At 41.8% G+C, this 20,189-nt stretch overlaps 1 protein-coding gene and 1 long non-coding RNA gene across 2 annotated transcripts in view; one reads left to right on the forward strand and one right to left on the reverse strand.

The window, feature by feature from the left end:
• LOC144689614 (AT-rich interactive domain-containing protein 1B-like) overlaps positions 1 to 20,189 on the reverse strand; it is a 198,522-nt gene that overhangs the window by 76,508 nt on the left and 101,825 nt on the right. The window contains exon 6 of the mRNA XM_078556841.1: positions 3,977 to 4,089. Within this exon, the coding sequence (XP_078412967.1) occupies positions 3,977 to 4,089 (113 nt within the window). The remainder of the gene's footprint in view (positions 1 to 3,976; positions 4,090 to 20,189) is intronic.
• The window catches only part of LOC144689623 (uncharacterized), a 66,796-nt gene that overhangs the window by 8,725 nt on the left and 37,882 nt on the right, over positions 1 to 20,189 (forward strand). Inside the window, exons 2-3 of the long non-coding RNA XR_013578670.1 lie at positions 10,377 to 10,412; positions 14,036 to 14,196. This is a non-coding gene — a long non-coding RNA (uncharacterized LOC144689623). The remainder of the gene's footprint in view (positions 1 to 10,376; positions 10,413 to 14,035; positions 14,197 to 20,189) is intronic.

The raw sequence follows: 20,189 nt of genomic DNA on the forward strand, positions 1-20,189 counted from the left end.
CGAACGAGAAATGAAATGAAGATTGAATGCTCTCTCATGTAAACTGCAATAGAATATTGGACCAATCAGAACCAGTTACAGGGACAGAGAGTAAAATGCCTACATCTCCTATACTTAAAGGTAGTTTTAGCTGGTGAAGAGATTAATCCAAGATGTAAATCCAAAATATTCTTCAATGTTTTTCTACTGCTGAATGTTTTTTTGTTTCAGGGAATTGCACCATTAAAAACATTACTTTTAAAAACGAGTTGAAGTTATGAAGCTGATTATGCAATATTTGATGATATCCATTAATGAACACAGAATAATATACAGCTGTTTTAAAAAACTGAAAGCTCAACACACACATTTATATAAACATACAACATACTAATACAGTTTAATCAGCACAATCTCCTCCATAAGAGCTCTCTCCCTTAATGGCATATAGGCTTTTCTCCAAAACAAAGGACTGTCTCAGTTCATCCTGAATATTTTCAAACACTTCAAAACTTACTAATGTATGGCTGTAAAATTTAGACCTGGACAAAATTGATTTCTCTCTTCTCCAGAAGGCACCAACTTCTGCAGGGATTCAGATCAGATGGTGGTACCTCTTTCAAGTGACTATTCTACAAGTGCGGCTAAATGGTGAGGATCAGCAAGTTTCGTTAGCGTGTAAAGTACTAGAGCTCTGACTAACTCAAATTATTCGTAATGTATACACATGTGCACTTTCCAGAGGGTGTCACTAACCCCTGTGCAGCAGAGACCCTGGCTGATTTGTCTTCCTCCAGTTCAATGGGCTACATCCAATTGGGGTGCCCAAAACGCAGCCACAGCTAACATCAACTATCACAGCGCAGGCTGGGAAATCAAAACTTTGATCATCTGTTCCGTACGGTTCAGTGCTAGATTAGGAAGTACATTTACTCAATGAGCCGCTGGTTTCACAGAAGTCAATTAACAAGAATGGAATTGGACACAACCTACTGGTTTGGATAGGAAATTTGTTAGGAGGTAGGAGAGGGAGTAGAGATAATAGATATGTGCTAAAATTGGCACGATATACTTAGCGGTATACCCAAGGGAACTTAGGGCCTCAACTTTTCACTTTATTTATAAGTAGCTTGGATGAGAAAGAGGGAGCAATGTATTTAGGTATGCTGACAATGCATCACAGTAAATAGTGCAGATGGGAGCAGGATGTTGCAATGAGACACTGATAAATCAAATGAGTGGTTAAAATTGCGGCAGATGGGGTTCAATATGGGGAAGTGTAAGGTCATCTGCTTTGGACTGTAGAAAGATAGATCAGAGTATTTTCTAAATTGTGAGAAGCTGGGAACACAGGGATTTAGGGGTCCATGTATAGAAGTCACTAAAAGCAAAAATAATTGAAAAAGCTAATGGAATGTTGGCTTTTATCTCAAAAGGGCTGGAAGTTACATTAAAGCTGTACAGGCCTCAGTTCAGACCCCAGCTGGAGTACTGCATTCAATGTTTTCTGCTTTCCATACCAGGAAGGATATACTGGCCTCGGAGGGGCTGCTGTGCAGAATGATGCTAGGGCTGGAAGTATGAGGGCAGGTTGCATATACTAGGCTTGTATTTCCACCCCCGCCCCCCCCACCCAATCCCCAGTATAGAAGGTTAACGTTGATCTAATTTAAGTGTTTATGATAATCAAAGATGTTTATTGGGTAGATAGAGATAAACAATGGGCAGAATTTTACGCTGATTAGGCGCGCGTATGCCTGACCCGATTGGATGCGAAAATGTGAGATGACGTTGGGCGAGTGTCCCGACATCATCCTGTGCTCGTGCGATATTGCGGTCAGCGGGCGAGCGCAAGAGTCGGAAGCGCACCCACCAACAATTAAGAGGCCAATTAATGTTAATAAAGGCGCAACTGTCTCCAATTTTTCATGCTCCGTCCATCTTTACAGTTGGCGGATGGGCAAATCAGCCAGGCGGACTTTGCATTTTTCATGGAACCTCATCCAAGGGCAGGATGAGGTTTCCGTTATTAAATGAAAGAAAAATAAAAATCTATGGAGAGTACTTTTATCACATATGTTCAGGTGATTGTGATGCTTGGACATTTTTTCCTGATTTTAAAAACTTTATTTAATGTTTTTCAGGTCTTTAATTCCCTGAGGCGGCTCTCTGCCTTCAGGGAGCTATCTGTTGGTGCTACCACACCCGCACTGACGTCAGCACCTGCCCTCCTCCTGCCCCTACCCCGGCAACTCTAAGCTTCTCAGCGTGCACTTCACACTGGCTGGCCGTTAATTGGCCTGCCAGCATGAAATCACGCTCCGGGGCCTATCACGGTTGGTGGTCCGTTCCCTGGCTGATACTGGACCAGCCAACCTAAAAATTCTGCCCTATGTTCTCTGGTAGAACAGCCAAAGACAAGGGGGCACAATCTGATAATTAGAACTAGGCTGTTCAGGGATGATGTCAGAAAGCACTTCTTCACAGAAAGGCCAGTGAAATCTGAAGCTCTCGGCCCTAAATGCTGTTGAGGCTAAGGCAATTGAAAATTTCAAAACTGAGATTGATAGTTTTAGCCAGGCAAGGGCATTAAGGGTTACAGAATCAGGGTGAGCAGATGGAGTTAAAATACAGATCAACCATGTTCTAACTGAATGGTTGAACAGACTTGAGGGGCAGAGTGACCTACTCCTGTTCCTATGTAATGTAGTTGAAAGGGGATAGGAAGTGCATCTCAGATTCACTGCTTTAACAATGATCTTTTGAGTGCAGACTTAAAGCTGGAGCTGGATCTCAACATTTATGCTATTAAGTCTGGTTTCTATAGACTACAGGCAAATTTGAAAAGCCACTTTTTTCTACAGTCCCCCAGGACAAGGAGACATGATGATAATTTAGAAGAAAATAACCATTTTTATATATTTTCATTTGTTATATCTATAAATAATTACACTAAACAAATGATGAAAAAGGTTTCAAATTTAAAAAATGTAGAATTTTAGGTCGGTTGAACATTCACATTTTTACATGCAGTCAAAAGCATTTCTCCAAGCCTCCAGTCTGTACACTTTGGGAAAAGTCTCTGCATATATGGTGGTCCATTGTTAATATTATGACTGACTGCCATTCTCTCCTGGGAAGGAATTATATACAGCACCATTCATCATGAAAGCTAATCGCTATTCAGCTGTTACCACATTTTAAAGGTTACAAGGGGATTTCAAACACATTTTTTCTGTCTTAAATGATTTTCAACATAGCACACAAAAATTACAAAACATACAGGTTAATAAAACAGCACCACTTACAGGGCTTGACGGTGTCTTTGGCCAGCTTGGGCTGCTAATGCTATCACTTTCATCTCCATGCAATGAGGAGATGCTAGTAGAGCTTGGGGACATGGGGGAAAGGATTGGAAGGTTGCCTGAGGTAGGGGGCTGAGAAATACTCTGAGAGCTGTAGCTATCCTGTGGTAGCGGGACAAAAATACAAGAAGGGCAGGGCAAGGTTCATTCAAAAGAAGAAAAAATGTTAAATCAACTTTAACTTACAGGTATAAACAGTCACATAACATTTATAATTGGTATAAATTTGGAAAATTGCTGGAGCCACCATGCTTAATTTTAAGCTTAAATGAGATGCTTAGCACATGAGTTTACCCCATGAAGGAAGTCATTTACCCAGTTTTACAAAAAAGCCAGAAAAGCAAAATACCAAGTGCCTTTGCTGCTGCAGCAAGGAAGCCATGACAAAGAGGCAGAGAAAACGGCTGCAGTTTATAAAACCAGGCAAGCGTCTCTCTAACACCTTAAAGCCAAATTTACCGCTGCTTTAAGTGACTTTAGAACTGATAACTTTCAGATCCATTTGAAATGGAGGAATAGGACACGTAAATGGAAATGGCATGCAGAAGGTAGAAAACAGAGGCTGAAAACCAAATGATGTAACAGAGCAGATTTGTTCAGCCGAACCAACACCATCCGTGCTGGAGAAATACCTTAGACTTGGTCTCAGTTGGAGGAGGCCCTTCTTCTTTGACGTCCAATTTCTGAGGTACTTGCAGTTTGGAATCGCCCTGTGTCATGATGTCCGTTCCGAGGCCCATTGAAGCTATGTATATAAACAATTTGGGGAACTAAAATTAATCCTAAAATGCAGGTGCAAATCTCATTCAAGTTTAATACTGGAAACTAACAGAGGGATAAACACATGTAGCTGTTGCTTCCAATAAACCAATACAAAACTTTTAGAACCGAGAGTATAAAAGGATGGAAAAATATTTCTAAAAGAAAGTTGGCAAGGTAGTTTTATTGTTCCCTGTACATGTTTCCTCACCTCTTGAAAATCCCATTCCAATCTATTCAGGGATTTACAGAATGCACATACACAATATACAATTCACATCAGTTGTAAATTTGAGTCAGTTTTCGTAAACCACGTTTGTGTTCTACACTCAGTGTAAATATGTAGGCCTGGATATTCATCACCGAAGTGAGTCGGGAGTAGGGAAAATTCCTGGCTCGGCCTGCCCGCCCACCTCAGGAGAATGTGCCCGCAAATGCTTGGGATCTTCATTGCTGTGGGGTGGATGTGGGCTGCAGTCGGGCCAGCCAACCAGGGAAAGAGGTCAGAGGCAGTACAGGGGCTGCCAAGTGCCAAGATAGGTTTAAAAGGTCTGCCTCAGTTTTGTGGGGCATCGTCCCAGTGAAAATTAAAAGAATAAGGCCCTCCAGCCCTCACATGCTCCCCATGCCACCTCATGCCCCCCTTGACAGGCTATGAACCTGTCAATCAAGAAATATTTTCCCTCGGCTCAGGTGTTTTATTATTTTCATGGATGTCTGTCTTTCAGCCAAGACTACACAATGAGACTTGGATGAGAGGCCAGACATCCATTATGTACTAATACCCTTGCAGTGTCTGTTACTGATACTTTGAAGGGTCTCTGAGGTGCCGTGAACCACGGCTCTTTGAAAAGCTGGCCTGACTCCATGAAAACTGTGGAGGGCTTGGGCATGCCTATTCCTGCAACGGAGCTGGCCAGGTCGGGAATGCAGGGTGAGAGATTTTGACCTAAACCAGCTTATGCCCTTAACAGGGACTCCTGAAAATTGCACAGCCTGGGAATAGGGTCTGGAATGGTGGCCATTTTTAAAGGGCTCCTGTATCATCCCAACTTGATGAAAATCCAGGCTGTTGTTTCCCCTCACAATTTAATTGGAAAAAAATCAATTGCATTTACAAAATTGAGAGCTTGAAAAATACGTTTTTACATAGATTCATTTTTAAAATATTAAAAAATTAAAATGTTCCTGTCTGTAAGTAAGAATGGCCACCATTTGTTTAGACTCAGCCTACATATATGATCATATTGATGGCATCACTTCATCTACACCTACATGTAGTCTTCAGTCACTGAACCTTTCTTTAAAAACTGAATCATCATCTCATCTGGGAGTGAAACGGATTAAGTAAACCACAATTTATGGTCTCACAGTGTTCAGGCAGCAAATGTTTTAATTCCATATACAATCCTGATCTAGCAGTTTAAGAGGACTGTATTTAAGTATGAAGGCTGTCGGGTCATGGTGCACAAACAGCAGAGCTGGACTATCAGTTTTTATACAGTGTCATGCCCAAAATTTATGATCTAATCTGGTACACATTAACTTGGTTAGCAACTTAACTCCCATTATACTTGTGCATTCAATTCAAATTCTAGAGCCACAGGTGGCAGGATATATAACACATTTCTCTGAATGATGTATCTTCATCTTTGGACTAATAGATTCTTTGAATCCATAGCAATGTATGAACTAATGATAATATGATGTTATACTATACAAACAGTATGAACTTTCTTTTATTCTCCCCTTCAGCTCAATGATCCCTATCAAAGTTCAGCTAAGCACCCCTGTGTAAGATAGAGCCTCTTTTTATGTGGCCATAAGTGCATATAGGAAGAAAAATTGAAATAACTTGTATTTACAAAGGCATCTTGTCTTCAGGGCATCCCAAAGCACTTTAGCACCAATGGATTACTTTTAACATGTATAAGTCATCAGGTGGATGCAGCACAATAACCAACTGTCACACATTAAGATTCCAAAACAACAAATCAACAAATGACCAGATTAGCTGTTAGCGGATTATTTTTGAAGGAAGGATGCACTCCCTGCTCTTCTTTGAACAGTACCATGTGATTTTTTACAGCTATCTGAGCAGGCATAGTTTTAATGTTTGAATGGAAAGATGGCATCTCTGGCAACATAGCAGCTTCCTCATTACTTCAATATTAGCCTAAATTGTCTTTATATCCCAGTGGAATCTAGGCTACAACCTTCTCACTCAAGAGATGAGAGCACTATAGCTGAAACAAAACAACACTTTGTAGAGAAAAATTACACTCACCTGGCAGCATTATAGAGCATAGAAACTCACAAGACAGAAGATGGCCAATAGGCCAGTTGGGTCTGGGCTGGTTCTTTGAAAGCGAAATTGTGCTAGTCTAACTTTAACATTTTATTTTGTTCATACCTGTGAAAGTTCCTCATCCTCAAGTGCCTGACTAACTCCCTTTAAAATTATTTATAGAATCAGCTTCCACCACCTTTTCAGGTAGGGCGTTCTCAATTATCTGAATGAAAAAAATTCTCATCTCCTGTCTAGATTTTTTTGCCATTCTGCTAGTTTGTCGCTAAATAACTGGCACCATCAGTAGCAGTGGACGTTCCCAGGTCAAGTCAAGCCACTGTCCTGGATGAAGGACAAGAAGTTGTATGGAATAATTCAGGATTTTTAAAAAGCAAGTCAGAAAGTTGTCTCAGGGATACTTAATCCCGTCACTAAAGCCAATCCATAAGTCAGCACTTCCACTAGTTACATAATGAAGACCTGTTCAGCTGGTCAAGATGGTAATGATTTGAACAGGTCAGGTTCCACTGACATTTTTGTATCAGATTTTACATGCCATTTTATTACTGGGCAGAATATTCTTAGTTTCATAAATAAAAAAAAATGTTTAAAGGAAGGTGACAATGCATAAGTTAGTCTAGAGATGGCACTATGGGTCAGTGTGATGTGTGGATGGCAGGGAGGAGAGGCATTTTAGCTTGGACAGCATATTTTGTATATTTTAAAAATACACATACACGCATCTGCAAACAGAGTTATGCCAGCAATAATTCCCTTGCTGACTGGGACTGCACTGTGATGACAAGGAGGAGTCCTGGATGTTACAAGGTGAATAAGGTGTTGAAGGGGATGGCTTAATATATCAGACATGTATTATATATTAATAATATTGGCTTCTACATTACAAATATTTCAGCTGTAATTTGAAAGATTTGTGCGCTTTTAAGTAACTTAGATAAAGTCATGCCTAAAGTTTCATTTAATACACTGCCATAGAGAGGTAGTGCACAAAATACTTTAGAACTGGTTCAAAACTCACATAAACCCAAAATGCATGCTGCAGAGAACACAGGTAAGTGTCAGTGTGGTTTTGGCAGATTGCACCCTGGACCTGTAGGGATGTTGACAGTATTGGCAAACTGATATCACACATCTTGCCAGCTTATTCACCAGAGCCTTGCTCTCTGGCTGATGTAATTAAAATTAATCATTTTGTAAAACATGTTCCTACACAGGTGCATAGTGTAATCATTTTGTAGTGGCTAATCTGTGAATGGATTTTGCATTAGTTTTATTTTCTCTTCCTTTCAGATTTTGGCAGAATGCTGTGTTTGTTCATCATCTAACTTAAGCACATCAAGCTAGAATGAAGCAGTTTTGTCAGTTGCATTGTAGGAAACATGTCTGGTACCTGTGAATTACTATAGGGAATCAAACAAATTGCATTAAACCCATACAGTGGGATCCTGAAAAACCTGCTGCAAAAACTAAACTAGAGCTGTACCACTCAATTCACACTGAGTTGAAACCTTCACATACAAAAAGTTTTGGCTTTAATTAGAGTTGCACCATTGCAAAAAAAAATTTGTTAGCTTAAGCTGATTCAGCACTTTATCCTGAACGAAGGTAATTATACACAAAATTTTGAAGAAGCTGTGCCATTTTGTTGGAGGAGCTCAGTGTTTTGAAAACTATGACAAGAATAAAACTAATGGCAGCAATTAGAACAAAATGGGTTAAGTGCTGGCAAATTGAAATCTAACGGATACACAAGCATAAACTGCAGATTATATAACATGTAATAAGCCTTTTTTTAGAACATTTCTTTAAATCCAAGTTTCATGAGAGCAATTTTGTTCCATGTACAGACTTTACCTTTTTTGATGTAATCAAAAATGATGCAATCTATTCATCTCTGAAGCAAACTTTTTTTAAAGAAAAATTCTGCTCTAAATGTTGCAATGGTAAGAAAACCAGAATTATCATAGAAGTTTAACTGTTAACGTTCAAATAGGCATTATTTGTACTTTATTAATTTCTCCACTAAAGCATATGGGCTCAAATGTAGCATTTGCTCAAATTAACAGATCCGTTATCAATCAGTAACAGTACTGATGAGTGTAATTCCTGATTTAAATTACCACAGGCAAGGTCACTCATTGGCAAATTGAACCTGGTCTCAACAAGAATCGGCCCAATAATTAAATCAGCATAGACATTGCACAACTTCTAATCTGAAGATATGCTTAGCGCCATACATAGTAATGTTCCATTTATAGCAATATTCTAATTTTATGTTGAAGGTACCTAAACTGATTTAGGTATTCCCTTTGATTTAGTATCTCTACTTTATTAGCATTTAATTTACTTTCACATTGTGGGCATGCCAACCTGGCCCATAACTTGCTTTTTTTTTACCTGATTTAGGACTATGTCCAGTCTGATTTATGGCTAATTCAGGTGGTAAGTAATAATACACATGCAGTTTAAAAAAAAACTGCTCACATGTGGGCTTAGTGGATAAGCATCATCTGGTGTAGTCACAATCCACACAATCCAGGCAATCAAAAGTCTGATTCTTAATGTTTGGCACGATTATGGTTAACTAAGTAAGTGGGGTGCCCCTTAACTACGGAGCAAAAAAAAAAATCAGCCAAGGATTCTGCCCATCATAGTTATCAAGTGGCCCCTATTGGTTTGTTTTTATCATTAGTATGGTTGATTTAAATGGAGTTGGTGTATTTGGTGACTGCTTTCGTGCCTTCGGAGACAGCATGTTTGGCCAGTTCCCCCATCAGCATAAGGCAGATGGACGCTCTGGATCTCCCTAGCCGAGATGGTGTGGCACTTGTACTAAATGAGGTGCAAAGCCTTGGAGGCAATGTGCTCAAAAATGTTGACAATGAAGGAGTTTATGACACTCATGGCCTTGCACGAAATCCTAGTGGAAGAGTGAGCTTAGGTCAGAACCTGGACACGTAAGTAAAGTAGTTCCGCTTCTGGGTTTTCCTCCACTTTTTGGACAGTTTCTTGGTGACTTTAGTAAATGACTGCTTCGATGCCTTGTGGGACACACCGCCCTTAGCTGCAGCTGTCACCTCAGGCACTCCATTCAACTTTGACAAACTCAAATGTGCGCAGATGGGCCATTTGCAGAAAACAGGTTCAGAGTCCACAGCTGAATCTACCCAACAATCACTGATGAAAGCAAAATACTGCGGATGCTGGAAATCTGAAATAAAAACAAAAAATGCTAGAAAAACTCAGCAGGTCTGGCAGCATCTGTTAACGTTTCGAGTCTGTATGACTCTTCTTCAGAGATGGAGAAGAGTCATACGGATTCAAAACATAAATTCTGTTTGTCTCCCTACGGCTAGCACTATTGCTCACCAAAAATCAGACATTGTTCAAACATAAAAAATGGCCAGGCGGGCAAGGTCCTGCATTATGGACTGTGGAACTGGCTCTAGCAAGAGTCCATGCCTCCAGGACAGGATATTGGAATAAAAAAGTAACTGGATGAAATACATGTGTTAAAAAATATACAATGTTTCAGCTCTGTCACAGCAATCTCAGCAGTATTTTGTGACCTGTTCAGATGTACCCGTGTAACACCAGCAGGTTCAATTGAAAATTACTGTACCATTGAAACCTTTTTAATTCAAATTCTTAAGTAATGGACACCGTCCTACTCAAAACTGAGTCACTATAGCAGAGATTCATTTAGTACCAACAAATATCTTCTTTTCCTGGAGGGTCTGCTGGGATTTGTGAAACTCTGCTATGCACATTCCCCTCCCCCTCCCTTTAAACAGTTATGCAAATTGAAATTCACCATGCAAAAATAAACCCTTAATTGTATTGGTAAAAATTAAGGTCTGAATGAAAAGTTATCTTGGTAAATTTTTGTGACTTGTTACACATGTTCCTTCAAAGGATGCATGCATCAGTTTTTTTAAACATAGGCTTCTGTTCTCTTACAGAAAAACCGCTGACCTGGAAGCCTTGCGTGCAGAAATGTAAGTAGCCCTGTCAGCATTATATGCTGCCCTTAAGAGTAAACTCTAAAGTTCAAACACCCTTAAGGGCAGCATAGGTTAATCTCAGCCTCAGTAAAGTAAGGAAGAATAAGAAAATCAACAGCAAATCAGTGAGAGGATTAGACAGCCAATTTTCACAAACCTGAATCTAAACTATGCTGGTCAGCCTGAAAATTAGCTGAGCCTGAGTTTCAACTGGAAGGTCGTAGGTTCAACTGCCAGAACTGATGATTGCTCAGATCTTGCTCCCTTTGGTTGGCTAAATTTAATCTGCTGATAGATTGTTTGGATGCATGGTCAGCAAAACCAGGAGTCCTGCTCTTTATTTTTGGTGGGGGAATTGGGGTGGGTGATGTTGCCACTGAAAGCCAAAATCCTCTCTTACTTCTCCACTGACCAATTCACAGCATTGTTACAGCAGAGAAAGAGGCCATTTGGCCCATTGTGCCTGTACCAGCTGTCCAAATGAACAATTCACCTAGTGCCATTCTCACACCTTCTCCCCATAACCCTGCACATTCTTCTTTTTCAGATAACACACTAATTCCCTTTTGAAGGTCTCGATTGAGCCTGCCTCCACCACACTCAGGCAGTGTATTCCAGACCTGAACCACTCGCTGTGTGAAAAAGTTTCCCCTCATGTAGCTTTTGCTTTTTTTTGACAATTTCTTTAAATGTGTGCTTTCTCATTGTCGATCCTTTCACAAGTGGGAACAGTTTCTCCCTATCTACTCTGTCCAGACCCCTCATGATTTTGAATTCCTCTATCAAATGTCCTCTCAGCCTTCTCTTCACCAAGGAAAACAGTCCCAAGCTCTCCAATCTATCTTCATAACTGAAGTTCCTCATCCCTGGAACCATTCTCATGAATCTTTTCTGCACTCCCTCCAATGCCTTTATATCTTTCCTAAAGTGCAGTGCCTGGAACTGGGCGCAATACTCCAGCTGAGGCCGAACTAATGTCTTAATTAAGTTCAACATAATCTCCTTGCTCTTGTACTCCATGCTCCTATTAATAAGGTCTATGATATTGTATGCTTTATTAATTGCTCACTCGACCTGTCCTGCCACCTTCAATGACATATACACCCAGACCCCTTTGCTTCTGCACCCCCTTCAGATCTGTATCTTTTATATTGTCTCTCCACGTTCTTCCTACCAAAGATAGTATAACATTTACAGCAAACATGGTGAAGTTCATCAAAGCAGTGCAGCTTATCCCTCCTATCTTATTGATAGAGAATGTATAAAGGCAGGCTGGCTGGTGGCATGCTGAATTGGCAGGGGGTGGGGGAGGAGTTAAATACAATAATGTAAAGTGTTATCCTTTCTCAATGAAGTGTGTGAAAAATTCAAATCGATTTCACAGATGGAAAATCAATCCAGCCATGATCTCTGTATACTGTGGACGATTAAGAAGCAGAACTGTCAGTAAATAGGTTACTGCAAAAGAATGATGTCCCCTTTTACAGATAAATCATTAGCATGAAATATAGATGAATCTTGATTAGTGCATAACTAATTTCTTACTTGTTTCAGAGTTTCTCCATGACAAGAGTAAATGGGAATGCTAAATAGAATTTTATAGTTGGGCCACGTGCAAGCTTTTTCAAGCTTTTAATGTAATAAAGGTGATCAAACAAGGTAGAGCATCACTACGCTTTTTAACAACAGGACCATACAGTTTTAAAAGAAAAACAGCTTTCTAAACATTATGATAACTAGCATAAAATCCATACTCTGGATCACGTAGACATATTGCTCAAGTCACAAAGAAAAGCTGATACTAAGTCCCCATTTTAAGTTGGAAAAACTCAGCAAGTCTAACAGCATCTGTGGAGAGAAAAACAGAGTTAGCGTTTTGAGTCCATACTACTCTTATTGAGAGCTCTGAAGAAGTCATACAGACTCGAAAAGTTAACTCTGTTTCTCTCTCCACAGATGCTGTTAGACCTGCAGAGTTTTTCCAGCATTTTCTGGTTTTGTTTCATATTTCCAGCATCCGCAGTGTTTTGCTTTTACCCCATTTTAAGTTGCCTCTTTCAGCATCCTTCTGTTTTAATGTCACGGTACAATGGGGTCAGTACGCGCACGAAGTTTTGGAATTTCTGTTTTAGCGTAGTTTTGCACCAGGCCCGACGTAGCATCTGCGCTATTTTGGGGCAGCCTCTCCTGCTCACCAACTCTCTACCGCTCGCAGCTCCTCCCGCATCCTTCCTCCGTCTTGTCACCCCCTCCTGAGTCCCCGCTCATAGCGAGGGTTAGAGAGAAGGAAGCGGCAAAGCAGGAGGGGTGGCATGAGGGAGAGTCGGCCAGCAGGAGAGGCAGCTTGCGGGCGGTAAATAGAAAGAGTTAGCATATTTCTTTCATATTTTAAAATTTATTTTATTTTAAAAGTTATTTCATTTACAAATATGGAAATTTAGGTTGCACAGTATTTTGACTTACAGGGTATAATGTTTCAATTATTTTTTTCTGATGAGAAAGGTCCTACAGACTATAGCTTTTACGTTGGTTGTGATGGGAAAATCCGATTGCTTAAAGTTGTTTCACTCAAAGTTGCACTTTTCAGGAACTCAACTACAACATTAAGTGAGGGATTACTGTATTGGTTTATTTAAATCAATGCATAGTTTCATGAGACGTTCAAACATAATTGAATCATTTACAGGTGTTACAACACAAATGCTTTTATGTTTCTGTTTAAGGAATTTCCTCTTCCCATATTTGAGCAGTCATACCCTTTTCTTCTGACAAGGCTTTAAACCATCAAAACACAAAACTTTAGAACGGTTAAAAAACTGCAAACACGAATAAAAAAAGGTACATGTGGAAATCCTAGAAAAATTCTGCAACTCGAATCTTGTAAAAAAAATTGCTGTAGGAAGAATCCTGCACAGGTTTAATATTCAGAACATTCCCAGTGGAATCAGAACCCATAAACCCACAAAAACTATTGAGCTAGATTTTCATCCTCAAGGTAGATATAGTGGGAGTCAGAAAAATTCCTGGTTCAGCCCGCCCACCTCAGGAGAAAGTACCCCACGGACAGGATTTTCACTGGGAGGGGTGAAGGTGTGGTCTGCTGTCGGGCCAGTCAACCTGGGAGAAAGGTCAGAGAGGCTGGGTGCGGAGGCAGGCTGTTTAAAAGGCCCGTCTCAGTGCTGTGAGACTTTGTCCCAGTTACAGAAAGGCCCTCCAGCCCTCACCCCCATACACTCTCCATGCTCCAACCATGCCACCTCATGCCCCCACCCACCACCTATGGCCCCTGGAATCGGGACCCGCCCACTGTTTTGAAAGGACTCCCAAGTCATCCCGACTAGGTGAAAACCCAGTCCATTATATCTCTAAACAACATATTAAACTTCTTAGGCTTTGTCAGATATGAATAAGTTACCACTTAAACCAAGCTAGCAGAGAACCTACAAATCACCATCAAACTCTGTTGCTTGTGAGGACAATTTTCACTTAGACTTAACGGAACTAAAAAGCAAGTGCTGTAGTGATCTGCAGTTTGATACATTCACTTCCTGTATGATACCAGTGAGTGCTGATTTTAGTACTTTGTCATCCCAATGTGCTTCCTTCTCTCCCCACAGACTGCATGCCGTTTGCTTACCTCACATTCTGGGTCAAACTGAAAACATCTGCTGAGCAAGATAATCTAATGCAGCAATATCCATCTATAATTGATAATTCACAAGAAAGAACCACATTTAAAGCAAAGCATTCCTCCAAACCTTCTTCACTAACACTACAGGTGAGACATTCAAGTTTACTAACAACATACAACAGTAAACCCTGAAAAAAACTCTCACTTCATAAGAAGTGTTGCTGATGAACGTTGTGACAATCTTTTAAAACGTCACAACGTGACAAGGAAAAACATTAAACATTCTGGTATTTTTGGGCTGGTTCTAATTTAGTGCTGCATCTTGGGGATTAAATTAGAATCTTTAAACACAAAAAGAATCTGACCTACATTTCACTTTTACTTAATGTGGCTAGAGGAAGTAATGAGCAAATTTGATCAAAATCCATGGAGTCCAAGTCATCCAGTGTAGGCTTGGTCCATATACTTGCACTCGCTTCTGTGGGTCGGAAAATTGTAGGTTCATCCCAAAATAGGGAATATGTGTATTATTTAAGTTGTGGGGGTCGGTTAGTTCAGTTGCTTAGATGGCTAGAGTGTGGTGCAGAATGATACCAACAGAGTCATAGGATGGAACTTTCCATTCTGGAGACAAATCCGGTGGTGAGTGGGAAAGTTGCTGTGATTCCCACTTGGCAGCACGACAGCTGAACACGTGATCTTCTGCTGGTCAGCTCATTAATTATGCATCCACGAGGAGCTCGGTGAATCTTGTGGCAGGGCAGGCAGGAAGTCGCTCACGCTGCCATCACCTCATGGGTTGAAGGTCCTGGCCCCATATTTAAAAGGCACCGGGACAGACATTCACTCATTGCAGGCCAGGAGCTCTGCACTACTCCTCCAGAGTCCTGGGGGCCACAACTCATACTGGAGAAGCGGCAGATGTGAGCAACCACATCCCAGGACATTCGAGGGTGCCTCCAGCATTGCCTCTCGCTCATTTCTAGATAAGAACACTGCCTGCAATACACACATGATCGGGTCAATGCTCACCGTTGCAGTGTTCCATGTTGACCTTCTAGAGGTTCCATTGCCTCTTGTTGCTTGGGCCCTTGCTCCTCTTGGCCCTGTGCCAACTGGCGATGGGCCCTCCTCCTCATCTGGATGAGAGCCATTACCAAGACATGGTTGCCTGCAGCCTGCATCACTGATAAGTCAGTGGGTGTGAGAGCGAATTGAAGTGATACATTTAGTGCGCATGTCCTTTACACATTTCCCGACATCTCAAAGCCAGCAGGCTAATTGACTGCCCTCCATCTAGACATGGCATCCCCACCCCATCCTTTCCAGGTAAAGGGCATTCCAGAGGACCAGAGATTATCCATGACTGCATATGGGGACATTGCTCTTTGCCAGGGTGATGAGAGCCATATGCAAGAAGCCTCCCTCTGACAGGTGGATAATGGGAGGAGGCAGGGTAAGGGTGGGCATCAGGATGGTAACGGATCTCGGCTCTGAGGGGTGGGTAAGTGGATCGTGATAGGGTCCTGGGTAAGGTGGGGTGGGGATGGAGCTTCAATGGTGACAGCGACAAGAGGAATGGTGATATTGAGTAGGTCTAGGATGATGGGGGGAGGTTTGTGGGTGACATGAGAAGGGTAGAAGGTGTTGGAGCAAGTTTGAAAGGTGACATGTACCATTTTTCCAATCTGACCTTGACCACACAGTTAATTAGTCAGTGAGATCCCTTGAGGTGGGAGGAGGGTCTTTTCGGGTGAGTGGAGTTCAAGGTCAGTTCAAGTGGCCGACTAAAGGGACATCCTAATAATTATGAGGCAACTGGATGTCAAAGATGCTCAGTTATGTTCTCCTGTCTATGGTGAAGCCCACATTGCAGCAGGTTTGTTCCTGGCTCATGGGTCTCATAACGGCGAGAGCCCAGCAAGGTGTGGAGCTACTATTTATTCTGTGCCATTTACCACTGGCTGCAGTCAGAGTCAGGGATGAAGGGAGATGGATGCCAACTCATGACTCCAAACCTCCATCCTTCCAGGTGAATTGTCATAGCTGACAAGGGCTCATGCGGTTAGTCTATGCCAAGGCAATGGTCTCTCTAAAGAGTTTCGAGGGTAGTGGAGACAAACCCTTGTCAGCCATGACCATTCACCCGGGTGGATGGAGGTTTGGAGTCGTGAATTGGCATCCACCTCCCTCCCTCCCTTCACCCCTGACTCTGACTGCAGCCAATGGTAAATGGCACAGAGTAAATGGCAACTCCACACCTTGCTGGGCTCTCGCTGTTATGAGACCCATGAGGGGTCCCTTATTAGGGTGTCCCTTTAGTCAGCCACTTGAACTGACCTTGAACTCCACCCACCTGAAAAGACCCTCCTCCCACTTCAAGGGATCTCATTGACTAATTAACTGTGTGGTCAAGGTCAGATTGGAAAAATGGTGCATGTCACCTTTCAAACTTGCTCCAACACCTTCTACCTCCCCATGTCACCCACAAACCTCCCACCATCACCCAAGACCCACTCAATATCACCATTCCTCTTGCCTCTGTCACCATTGAACCTCCCCCTCCACCCCCCCATTATCCTGGACCCCATCATGATCCACCTCCACATGCTTTCCCTCCACTCAGAGCCGAGACCCTTACCATCTCCATGCTCACGCTTACACTGCCTCTTCCCATTATCCAAACCACCTGCCTTGTCCCCCTCCATAACCTCCCCTGATGAGACCTTCACCTAGCAGACTCACACCCTGGACTTGCCATCCTATTGTATCCCATTCACCCTCTGACTGTGAACTGTTCCCTCCTATCACCAGTACCCTGAACTCACCCACAGGATCCCATGTCGACACCACTGACCTTGCCCTTTAAGACACTCCCTTTCTCCCCACCCCTTCGCTTCCACAGACATGGTCTCCCAACCTCACATTCCCAGTAAGCCTGCTTCCCCTGTCCAGGTGTCGTGCCACCCTTCCACCCTACCAACCCCCACATTCTAGCCTTCGCCTGCCTCCCGTTTCCACCTTTGGTGCAGCATTTGCTACCAGCACTCAAGTGAAATTATGCAAGGTTCCCAAGAATGGGAAAACAATATCTTTGGACCTCAAAGTCATGGAAGAGGTGAAGCTCGCCAGGTGCATGACTCTTATAAACAGTTGTAAAACTGAGCGTTCTAAATTCTTGCTGTTAGGGAACTTAATTTGGAGGAAGGACTTAGTTCTGGCGAAGTGGCCTTTTAATTAGCTCGCATGAGGTGCTAATGAATGCAAATGTGGTTCCCGACATTGTACATTGGGAAACTTGACCTGCCGTTAACCTGTCATCAAAGTGGGGAGAACAAAATTTCAAACCAATTTTCCGCTGGTGGGAAACTGATTTTTCAATCACGCCATACTAAGTACCCTTGCCCGCCACAATTGCTGCCACTGGTGTGAGCAGAAAATTCCGCCTGTAGAGTCATTTATGGCACAGAAGGTGGCCATTTGGCCTATTGAGTTCATGCTGGCTGCCCGCAGAGTAATCCAGTCAGTCCCACTCCCCCACTCAATCCCTGTAGCCCTGCAAGTGTATTTCCTTCAACAGCTCATCTAATTTCCTTTTGAAATCACTGATAGTTTCCATTTCTACCACTCTTGTGGGCAGCGAGTTACAGGTCTTTACCACTCACTGCGTAAAAAGTTCTTCTTCACATTCCACCTGTATCTCTTGCCCAAAATCTCAAATCTCTGTCCCCTAGCCCTTTCACCATCAGCTAATGGGAAGAATTTTTCCCTGTCTATTTTATATAATCTTGTATGCCTCAAACAAGTCTCTCCACAATCTCTTGTTCTCCAAGGAGAACATCACCAGCCTTCCCAATGTAACCTTCAAACTAAAATCACATCAAATCCCTGGAACCATTCTGGTAAGTCTGCTCTACACCTTCTCAAGGACCCTTGCATTTTTCCTTTTGTGTTGACCGCAACATAGGAGCAGGAATAGGCCATTCAGCCTATCGAGCCTGCCCCGCCATTCAACATGATCATGGCTGATCACCCACCCCAATTCCTCTTTTCCACACTATCCCCATATCCCTTTTCATCATTGGCATTTAGAAATCTGTCAATCTCTACTTTAAACATAGTCAATGACTGAGCTTCCAAAGCCCTCTGGGGTAGAGAATTCCAAAGGTTCACAACCCTTTGAATAAAAAAATTCTCCTCATCCAGGTCCTAAGTGACTTCCCCCTTATTTTGCAAATTGTGGTCCCTGGTTCTAGGCTCCCCAACATCTTATCTGCATCTACCCTGTCCATCCCTTTAAGTATTTGTAGGTTTCAATGAGATCACTTCTCATTCTTTGAAACTCTAGAAAATACAGGTCTAGTTTCCCCAATCTCTTTTCATAGGGCAGTCCTGCCATCCCAGGAACAAGTCTGGTGAACCTTTGTTGCACTCCCTCTATGGCAATAATACCCCTCCTAAGATAAGGGGACCAAAACTGCACACAGTACTCCAGTTGCAGTCTAACTAAGGTTCTATACAATTGAAGCAAGATTTTGTTACTTCTGTACTCAAACCCTCTTGCGGTAAACTGGATGCAAAACACTAGTTGGGGCCTTAGCAGAGCTTTATAAAGGTTCAGCATAACTTCCTGCTTTTATACTCAATGCCTCTATTTAAGGAGTGCAGGATCCCATATGTTTTGTTAACCAGTCTCAGTATGTCCTGACTTCTTCAAAAGATCGATGCACATATATCTCTAGGTTCCTCTGTTCCTGCACACTTTTTAAAATTGTGCCATCAAGTTTATATTGCCTCTCCCTATCGCTTCTAACATCACAAGTTCAATCACTGGCTCATGGAGGGATGCCTCCTTGCCCTGTCCCACACTTGATGCGGAGTGGTTCTCCTCAATCTATATAACCATTTGTCTCTCTATAACAGGGAGAGATGCCTAAGATCCCTCATGAACTATGGTTAATTACCAAATTCCGAGAATTATTTAGGTTGACTGAGTAAAGTACTGAGGGACTTCTACATTGTTAGGCGCACCATCCTTTAAATGAGACTAAATTGACTCATCTACCTGTTCCAGTGGTTCATGTGGATACTCATGCATTTAACCAAGAGGAGTTATTAGTGTCCAAGACAACATTTTTACCTCAATTAATACTTATAAGCAGATAGTGGTTGTTAGTAGGATGCTTTGGTATATTTGCTGCATTTGCCTGCTTAATAGGCTCTCCACTTTAAAGAATATGTGATGTTGTTTTCTGACTTTTTCACAGGATAAGGTGCTGTAAATGCTATTAAGTCACAAGTTTGTGTTTATGAGCATGTTACATAAACAAACAAGTATAATGTATGATTTCCTCTTCATTTACTATCTAAAGCAGTCTTATGAGAGCACGTTGCTCATCATGTTTGAACTTCCACAATGGGTTTATGTCCCTGAAGTGACAAGGTGGTATATTCAGGTGGATTACTCAGCCTTGAGGTACTGTATTCTTCATTTTTCAGTTTAAGTATCCTTCATCTGTCATGGATATAAGATGTAATCCCAGAGGAAAGATTGATGGGAACACACATCGCCTTAATAGATTTTCATTCTGTACTGCATTTTATATGTGCTTAATATAAACATTCATAAATCAGTAGGTACAAACAGAAGATTCCTACCAAGCTGTTTTCATTCTATACTCCGCTTGAAGAGAGAAAGTAATTTAGAAATTTAAAATTTAATGAAGTTTTTAATTTACTAGAGTCAAAAGTATGTCATTATCATTATTATCAGTAGATTAATCAACTGTACTGTGCAAGCTCCTATTTGCAGAGTCATGTTAGAATAATCTGGGACAAGGCTTCTGTGCTCCAATACGGGACTTCTCCAACTCTAATGACAGTACAAACTACCTAACTGGTCACATGGCTCCTTTCTGGAAGCTGCTCTTATGAGCCTATTATCTGATAGTGGGTAGATGTGTAGATCCCAGAGCTGCAGGTGTGCTGCCTTGATAGATATATGTTGTATAGACACTCTAAGGACTAAGGTTAGACTAAAGGGCAATATCCTTCATTGTTAGGATATGCGTGAACTGTGGGACTTCCAGAATCCAAGACAAAGCAGCCCACTTGATTGGCACTCCATCCATCACTGGCAC

Source organism: Cetorhinus maximus, chromosome 14 (genome assembly GCF_964194155.1).
Source record: "Cetorhinus maximus chromosome 14, sCetMax3.hap1.1, whole genome shotgun sequence".
In the NCBI taxonomy this organism is placed as follows: Eukaryota; Metazoa; Chordata; class Chondrichthyes; order Lamniformes; family Cetorhinidae; genus Cetorhinus; species Cetorhinus maximus.